This window comes from Berghia stephanieae, chromosome 3 (genome assembly GCF_034508935.2).
Source record: "Berghia stephanieae isolate SIO BIC M18660-M18661 chromosome 3, UCSD_Bste_1.3, whole genome shotgun sequence".
Lineage (NCBI taxonomy): Eukaryota > Metazoa > Mollusca > Gastropoda > Nudibranchia > Aeolidiidae > Berghia > Berghia stephanieae.
The window spans coordinates 56,245,068-56,255,067 of record NC_088362.1 but is presented as its reverse complement, the minus strand read 5'-3'; the positions used below and the strand labels follow the sequence as shown (position 1 = coordinate 56,255,067).

Here is a 10,000-nt window from a genome sequence, read left to right as displayed (position 1 = left end):
GCATCATAGACAAACCTGTAGCAGGAGTCATTTATTATTAAACACAGCCGCTCAATGTCCACTGTAACGGACCGGACCCATTCTATCAGTTAGCGCCAAATAGTCTAATATCCTAATCTAAGCACCAACCTTCCCCACGCCTACTCACAAAACACCATGATCGAAATCACCTCCCTAATTCCTCACAGGACAATGGGTGAACATTTTTTTTAGTGTTAAGTTATAAAAGTTAAAGACCAGATACTTGTATTTTTAAAAAAAAATATGCCTTGTCCGCAACGATATCATAAGATATCGTCGCCAAGCATTCCACGAAGGAATATAGATAACTCATCAAACAAGATGTCTGGTGTCAACAGGATTCACCCATGTTGTCCAAGTGAGCAAATTGGGGGTTAATAATCTTGCTCAAGGAAAAAAAACCAAAGTGCCTGAAGCGGGGCTCGAACCCGGGTCATCCGGATCACAGTGCAATGACTTAACCACTCGGCCACTTCGCCCCCCCAGATACTTGTATAAGAAGACGAAAACCGGTACCATCCCCAGCGAGGCAGGTTGTTCTGTCTTTTTCTTGCAATTTTTCTGATTTGACTAGCACGCTTTCATTCACACACTATATTTAAAGTTTTTACATTTTTCACCCATGTTTTTATTTTCTTTTTATATTTTCATTCTACGCTTTATACTACACATGCATATTTAAGAAATCATGCTATAGCAAGAGTCATTTATTATTAAACACAAGCGCTCAATGTCCAAAGTAACAATCCGGACCCATTCTATCAGTTAGCGCCAAATAGTCTAATATCCTAATCTAAGCACCAACCTTCCCCATGCCGACTCACAATGTCATTACTCTCTACCATAAAACACAATGATTGGAATCGCCTCCCTAATTCCTCACAGGACAATGGGTGGACACCACGGTTGAAAGCCACCCCTATCATTACCCGACTATCTTATAGACGAGGTCACTGAGAAAAGCAGCCCATTGTAGTTGTGGTGCTTTATCTACCGCACTCGGGGGGAACAAAAAAAATAATTCGTAATTATAATTTTGGCCAGAAAACTTTGCCTTAAAATATTGATTAATTAAAATGACCCTCAACTTGTCAAAAAAAACTCTCAAACCTGGGGCTTCCGTGTTTGGGTTTTTTTTTTTTTGACAAGATGAGAGTCATTTTATACGGTCGTTACTTGAAGGACGAGTTTTCTGGCCAAAAGTTTTAAAACGTGTTTTTGAAGAGTATGGCAGTTATAGGTTTAGAGGTTGTCTTGATTATTTCTCTTCTAAGTTAGTTAGATGTGTTGTCTTGTAAATGGTGTAGGAATAACACTACCTACCAATACCGTCAATGAGTGATTTGTAGAGGTGTGGATATTTACTTTAATTATTATTATCTTCTGGCGAATACATAATGACTATAATATTAAAGATAAGCAGCAGTGATAGATTCGATAATTTGATATACTTTGAAGTATTAAATAGTTATTATTCTATTTCTCTGAGCATGGGATTCTGTTTTTAATACGCCTTACATTAGACGGGACTATACGATGTGTTGATCTCTCTCTCTCTCTCTCTCTCTCTCTCTCTCTCTCTCTCTCTCTCTCTCTCTCTCTCTCTCTTTCTCTCTCTCTCTCTCTCTCTGTCTCTTTTTCTTCCTTTCTTTCTCTTTTTCACGATCATCAACATAACCGCCACCACCACTACCACCATACCATCACCATTCTCCTTCTCCTCCTCCTCACCTCGTCCTCCTCTTCCTCCTCCTCACCCCCGCCATATTCATCTGCACCTCAACTCTATCAATATATGCAATGGAGTTTTTGTAAAGAAGTCCCAGGTTTGAGAGTATTTTGCCAAGATGTTATTTGAAGGACGAGTTTTCTTGTCAAACTTTTAAATATGGGTTATTCCAGAGTACTGCGGGCCATCCATTCCCGGCAATGTGATTTGTAGAGGTGTAGATATATACTTTAATTATTATTATCTTTATCGACACTCTCATACATAATGACTGTAAAGATAAGCAACAGCTTATAGTGCTAGATTTGTATCAATGCTTTGATATGGTTTTTAAGCATGAATTATCATCATCATTATCAGCATCATTATTATTATTATTATTATTATTATTATTATTATTATTATTATTATTATTATTATTATTATTTTATTATTATTATTATTTATTATTATTATTATTATTATTATTATTATTATTATTTATTATTATTATTATTATTATTATTATTTATTATAATTTTATTATTATTATCATCATCATCATCAACATAATCATCATCATTTTTATTATTATTATTATCATCAAGCGCACACATATGTCTGTGTAGATAGGCACCAATGTTAGATAGATTTGTATGGGTGCTTTGATTTGCTTTGAAGTGTTAATTATCATTCTATTGCTCTGGGCATGGAATTTTCTGCTGTGATGTAGTTTTGTTGTTTTTGATACATACTTTATATTTACTGGACTATGTAACAATAATATTATATTGATCTACATTTTCTCTATATTTTCGTCTTCTTTTCTTTTTCTTCTACCATCATCATCATCATCATCATCATCATCATCATCATCATCATCATCATCATCATCATCATCATCGTCATCATCATCATCGTCATCATCATCGTTATCAGCGGTAACATCATTATCTTCTTTTTCTTCTTCTTCTTCTTCTTCTTCTTCTTCTTCTTCTTCTTCTTCTTCTTCTTCTTCTTCTTCTTCTTCTTCTTCTTCTTCTTCTTCTTCTTTTTCTTCTTCTTCTTTTACTTATCTTAATTTTTTTTACTACTTATACCTTCTATATACATATATATGAAGTACTACACAGCAAATACGAAACACAATCATAAGTAACAGTAAACAACAATAACAATTACACTTCCCATAGATTGCCCTAGTGGCATGAAACAATCTATATAAGTCAACAGTAGTTCTATTTTCTTTATATATATTTACTTTCATATTAAAGTCGATCACTTTTATTTCGTGGATTATATTTTATGACTTCACACGCACGCACAAGCACACACACACACACACACACACACACACATATATATATATATATATATATATATATATACATAATATATATGTATGTCTATATATAAATACGTATATATGTTATATATGTATTATATATATATATATATATATATATATATATATATATATATATATATATATATATATATAAACAAAGATGGATGCCATACTAGATGAAATGAAAATTTGGTTCTACTCGTTCTGTTGAAGGAATAAACGAAGCAATATTAACTGCATTGAGTATGGTGAATGATATGATCTATCTACATAGATGGTTATATAAATATGCATCTGACTGATTCAAGTAAACGAAAATATACTTTCTTAATCCCTAAGAGTGTTCAAGTTGTTCTATCATTAGCTTGAAAGGAAGTGAGTGGTAGTGTCTTTTGTCTCTTTTTGCAAAGCAAATAATCCAAGACAGGAAAAAATATAAAATGTTTGGCGGAAATTAACTTCACGATGGGCGATTTCCTGTGCGATAGATAACCATCGAAATAAGAATTACAAATCTCTGTAGATAACAGACGTCTATTCTCTTCCATCTTTTAGTAGTGCAGATAACCCAATCGATAGAACACTCGATATACACGTAAATGTAAATGTTTCCAAACCTGGTTTCATTTGAGGTATTTTTCTTAATATTCTCCTCCACCTAGCATGTAATTGCATAGCTGGGTTTATTAGATCTGGCATAAAGTGCTTTGTTAAAAGTAAGAAATATTATAGAGATACCAGAAAATAAATACTGGATTAACTCTCTCTTTACCGATCATTTTCAATATTTTCCCAAAGTGGCAGGCTTACGCACCAGAAAAATTATTTTTTTAAACTCATAAAAGATCTCTACAAAACAGCTTTATGTTCTTATTAATTAAACAATGAACGTTGTGATGTACAAAATAAATCTGAATAAAAAAAGAAATGTATATTGTGTCGAAACAAATGTGAGGATTTTGCTGTAGGCTGTAAGGAGAGGGTTACGTTATATACAAACTAGCTGTCCTATATCCAGCCGGGGTCCCCATAGCTTCGTTGGTATAACACTTGTCCACACACGCAAAGTCACGAAGATCAATCCCGGTGTAGTCGGGAATATTTTCTAACCCCCCCCCCCTCTCCCCCCGCTCCTCTCCCCCTCCGTTTTCCCAACAGTGATTGGGTCTGTTAGATCTGGCGGAAAGGACGTTTCGATAATATACTAACACTACTATAACAAGCAATTAATATTGTCCATTTCACGCTATAGAAATCGGGATTCACTCCGGCTTCATAGGCCTGCTACTATTCAATGTTTACATCTTGCTTTCCGCTCATGGAAAACCCTAACCGAGGGTTTCAAACTTCTGAGCAATATTGAGTCTTAAGGTGCACTTCATACCATCAGGAAAGCACCATCGTTTTTGATATTGGATTTTCATGGATCAAAAAGAAAAATACCCCAAAAAACTTGAGCTTTTATATTAGGCAATATCCACTAAACGTGGTCAAAGCGAGTAACAGGGGTTATCTGACCAAGAGCAACACGTATCATGTAGAACGGGACATGATGCCTGTTAGGCGATATTGCATGTTTTCCGACAGAGGCAACGCTGTTATCGGCTAGGTACTCATTTTATACCTGAGTACGGTGAGAGAATGTGAGTAAAGAGTCTTTTCCAAGGACTCAACTATGCGCCTAGCGAAGCTCGAACCCAGGACTTTCCAATCCGAAAGCGAGTGTCATCCCACAAGACCACATACCGCATTATTTCCACTTCGACATCAATATTATTCTGACCGAATTATTTGATTTATTTGAGGAAGAGGAAGATATGCGTCCTTTTCAAAGCTAGCTCTGTTGTGAAACAATATTTAAACAGGGATATCTAACCGTTGGGCGTCTTATGGGCTTTATGACTCTTAATTACAGCTCTTTATGCTAAGGAACCGAGTTGGTCGTAGTTATGGCCTGACACTGACCAGAAAATGACGTCAAAATGCCAATCTTTTGCCACAAAAGAAAACAAATCGTGAGTTCTATTCAATTGTTCAACCAATGAAATCACTTTTTTCCTTTAGCTCTACTAACGACAACTCACTAGACGCTACACAAACCTAAAAAATGACGTCAAACTGCCAGTCCTAGAGGGTTTTTGTGTCAGGCTATATTTTATCGAAGGCTACGGTTGGTCGCCTTTAGGCACAATTGCATCAAAAGCCGTAATCCAATTTCAAAATATTCTAATATAAACAAACCCTTACTCAGATGATCGATAGCGATTTTCCAGATCGTCTGAATTTTCTTGCTTGTAACGGATTTCGGGTGTAAGTTTTGGCGACTTCCAACAATCTTTGAGCTTTTTTAAAGAAGGAAATTGTCAATGAGTAACCCCTGATGATGAAAATATAAAACCCCCCCCCCCCCCCGGCCTCCTCCAAAACAACAATGAATGAAATATTTGAAGATAATTTTTTCACACACAAAAATAAGAAATACGAGATTTTTTGGAACGATTGCACGGAGGAAAATTATTGATTTGCATATTATTTCCGAATGCCCCCCCCCCCCTCCCCCAAAGCTGAAAGATAACTCTAGTATTAATTAATAAACAAAACATTGAGGATCAGTTCCTCGAATCTGTAAAGTATGTTTGTTGATACCAAGTACCACATTTCTATATTCGGTTGTAATAATAGATCATGTGATATCATTCAACACAAATCTCCGTTGACTGTGTATTTAAAAAATATACAAATAACTTGAACAATTATATAGTGCGGTAATGCTGTTGGCCAGGGACCCTTTGTAAAGTGATATGAGCACGTTTAGTGGATATCGCCCTGTATAAGGGCTCAATTCTTTTTATAAATTATTCACTGAACGTAGTCAAATCTCTTTACAAGGGGTCCCTAACCAACAGCAATGCTGAACGTGTAGGACGAGGCAAGACGCCTGTAATGCGAGATCTCAATTTATTTTCTAACTGAGATTAGACGTCTACACTGTTTGTTTTTTTAAATATCGGGCTTGCTTGTATAATAAATAAATAAATAAATAAATAAATAAATAAAAATAAAATTCCATTTATTCATCCCGTCGGGGAAATTTGTCTCTAGAGTCTATCCCAAGGGAAGACTGGATTTAACCCAGGCGTCAGGCGCAGTGCAGCGCCGCAAATTGATCTAAGGCGAGGTAACTTGATCAAGGCCACACAGCGCAGCGGAGGGTGATCGAACTCGGTATCTGTCGGGTACGAAGCGAAGACCTACCGCTGAGCCACGCTGCCCCCTTGTAAAAGGATCTCATAATGTTCGCTTCAATTTGTGACATAAACGATGTATCAAATCGTTGAAATTTAACCGATGTAACGTTTAATTAATTTTTTTTTTCAGAAATAGTTGACTCTAGTCATCACCAGATTGACGTCCCCATGCAGCTGAAAGACCATTGATCACTCAACATCATCCATTACCAACAAAAAGTGTGAGAACCAGAAGGGGGTAGCAAAGAGGGGCCCTCGTCAGGGTTCCTCCAGAATCCCATCGAATCCTCCACCAGAATGCATATTCAAACGTCATTGTTACTGCCGTGTCTTTGTTTGTTGTCATCACTTCACTACGTCATTGCATTGCCATCACGGCTGAGAGTCGGTATGTCATTATATTATTTCAAATATTCTATAGTCACCGCCACCACCATCACCACGACCAGCAGCAGCAGCAGAACAACACCACCACCACCACCACCACCACCACTACCACCACTATCACCATCTACACTACCACCACTATCACCACCACCACCACCACCACCACCACCATCATGATCATCATCATGATCATCATCATCATGATCATCATCATCATCATCATCATCATCATCATCATCATCATCATCATCATCATCATCATCATCATCATCATTATCATCATCATCATTATCATCATTCATCATTATCATCATCGTTCATCCTCATCCAAATCTGCTTGTTATTGTTCGTTTCCATCTTCTTCTTCTTCTTCTTCTTCTTCTTCTTCTTCTTCTTCTTCTTCTTCTTCTTCTTCTTATATATAATATATATATATATTATAATATATATATATATATATATATAAAATATATATATATATTGTAACTTAACAATACCACACTTTATATAACTCTACAGGTGTCTTGTATGAACCAGAAAATGAAGGTCAGTTCCTTGCCCTTAAGTGGGCTGCTGAAGACATCAATATGGATGACAATATCCTGGGACAAACACTGATCTTTCTGGACAAGGATACTGTCAAGGCACAGGACAGTTTCAATGCCCAGAGAAAAGGTAAATGGGAGCGATCTATAGATAGAATGCGCTTGGCCAAGGAGTTCACAACATTGCCATCCGGAAGTATAATGGACCAACACACAAACTCTGTGTAACCATGAACTTTTATAGTCTGGTTAATACAGTTTAGTGAGAACAACTCACAAACGCGGATGGCAAAAACAATAAAAAAGGCCTGAGTGACGTCATCTGCATACTATCTATATTCATGTTTTCGTCCAACCAAGTCATCAATCACATGTTTTGTTGCTGTCCAACGATTGGGTATTTCTTTAAAAATGTAAACACGCTGCTTTGTTTATGAAAGTTGTAAACATACACATGTAACTGAATCAAATGACCAATCGTGATGTTAGATATTTCGAAAGCTGTGAGCACTTTTCACTATGTGGGTCACTTTGCAATGTGACCAATGACCTCGAGCACATGGAAAGTTAATATAGATCGCTCCCATTAGGCTGACGGGCCATAGAACTACACGCTACATGCTACACACTACACGCTTCATACCCTGGGCTATATAACTTCACACTATCATGCTACATGCTTCATTTTTTGCCAGACAGAGGGATTTTGTTTTATTTTCTCCGAAGATGAATTCTTCCGACGAAGAAGATGTTCTGAATTTGCTTTTGTTACGAAGGAGAAGAAAACAAAAGAGACAAATTATATGGTGCCGAGAACATTTCCTTCTCAGAGAATCACGAGGAGAGTTCCAGCGTACATTCCGTCATCGGTCCTTTATCAACGAATACACTCACCTCCCTCTTTATTAATCTTTATCGGCTTTATACGGCTTGCTGATTGTCAAAAAGTTCTATCTCAAACTAAACGGCTATGTGGTCTAGTGATAAGACACTCGATTTCAGATCGGAAGGTCCTGGGTTCGAGCATTGCTCGGCGCGTAGTTGAGTCCTTGGAAAAGGCTCTTTACTCACATTCTCTCACCGTACTCAGGTGTAAAATGAGTACCTGGCCGTTAACAGCGTTGTCTCTGTCGATAACAATAGTAATATCGCCCAACAGGCGTCATGTTTCGTCCAACATGTTAAGTGTTGCTGTTAGTCAGGGACCCCCTTGCAAAGTCCTTTGAGTATGTGTTGTGAATATTGCGTGATATAAAAGCTCAACCTTTTTTTAAAGTTGTGAATGAGTACTTGGCTGGGATGGATGCTGTTAAGGGTGTTAAAATAAAGGAGCCAACAGGCCTCATATGAAATACATATTTATTTTCCTATGGCTTGCTTGACGAAAAATGATAATCTAACAGACTCGGCTAGCCATTCACTGCTGGGTGCACAGGGAGATCAGAAAAAAAATCTCGACTGCACCCGAGATCGATCTCGGTCCCTTTGCGTGTGAAGCGAGTGCTCTACCAACTGAGCTATCGGAACCCCCTTTAATTTTTAAACCTATTAAAAATTAATATACTTTCATATTGCATCGTTTGCTGTCGAGGCATTCCGTGAAGTAATGTAAATATCCCATCCATTAAACAAACGTCTGATGTCAAGAGGAATCAAACTTGTCCACTGTGAGCAAATTGTGGGATTAATATCTTGCCCAAGAAAAACAAAAATGAAGCGAGGGCTCGAACTCGGGGCCTTCCGGATCACAGTGCAACGCCTTAACTACTCGGCCACTCCCCTCCCACTCCGCCCTCATTGGTAAATAGAGTATTATAATTTCATGCAATAAAAATTGTGTGCTTAACAACTCGACTAAACTTTCATTGTCGCAATAAATGCAATAGAAATGTTATTCTAAAAACACGATTATTTTTTCACTGATTATGCACCACTGCATTATTGAACGATAGTGATTTAAGATGTTCTTCACCGGGACATAATGAATGCATGACAAACAAAGAGGGGGAAATTGGGAATAACAAACTAAAAGTCGAAAAAGAACAGACAAACAAATAAGCCATGATTTAAAACTGAGATTGAAACATCTCCGTCACTTTTTCATAGCCTCACAGATTGGCGGCGCTAATTGAGATCGGCACCACCAGCTGTGTCGTAGAATGAAAAAAATTACATTTTTGAAAATGTAGGCCTGTTTTTGTTTTTTTGGGGGGTTATTCTTTTTTGTTTTGTTTTTTAATTATTAATATTTTTAAACAAATTTATTATTTTTATTTTTTGTGTGTGTTTATTTTATAAAGATCATCTCTTATGTATCAAAGAAATACAATTCTGGTGTTTGATGGTGTCCAATTCTGCGGCACTCCCTTCACCAGTTAACTGCCGTACTCTGAAAAATCGCGTATTTAACAATTTGGCCAGAAAACCCGTCCTTCAAATATCGATCGAATTAAATGACCCTCATCTTGGTAAAAACTCTCAAACATGAGACTCCGAGAAGTCTTAATTAAAGTCCCAGGTTTGAGAGATTTTTTTTAAAAATGAGGGTCATTTAAATCAATCGATATTTGAATTGCAAGTCTTCTGGACAAATTTTTATATGTTATTTTCTAGATTACGGTAGTTAAATTTGGTTCAAAACCCCCACAAACTTTCCTATCGTTTCAGTATGCCGTATGACCAACGTTGGCATCGCTGCTATCTTTGGGCCCATGTCACCGCTATCATCTCAACACGTACAGTC

The 10,000-nt window shown here is 36.9% G+C and overlaps 1 protein-coding gene across 2 annotated transcripts in view; it reads left to right on the top strand.

Annotated features, from left to right (window-relative positions):
* The window catches only part of LOC144968048 (glutamate receptor ionotropic, kainate 2-like), a 170,114-nt gene that overhangs the window by 122,627 nt on the left and 37,487 nt on the right, over window positions 1-10,000 (top strand). For both annotated transcript variants that reach the window (XM_078906009.1, XM_078906010.1), the window contains exons 3-5: window positions 6,456-6,713; window positions 7,232-7,387; window positions 9,925-10,000. The exon at window positions 9,925-10,000 is cut by the window's right edge and continues 170 nt beyond it. In XM_078906009.1, the coding sequence (XP_078762135.1) occupies window positions 6,623-6,713; window positions 7,232-7,387; window positions 9,925-10,000 (323 nt within the window). In that variant the 5' untranslated portion in view covers window positions 6,456-6,622. The remainder of the gene's footprint in view (window positions 1-6,455; window positions 6,714-7,231; window positions 7,388-9,924) is intronic.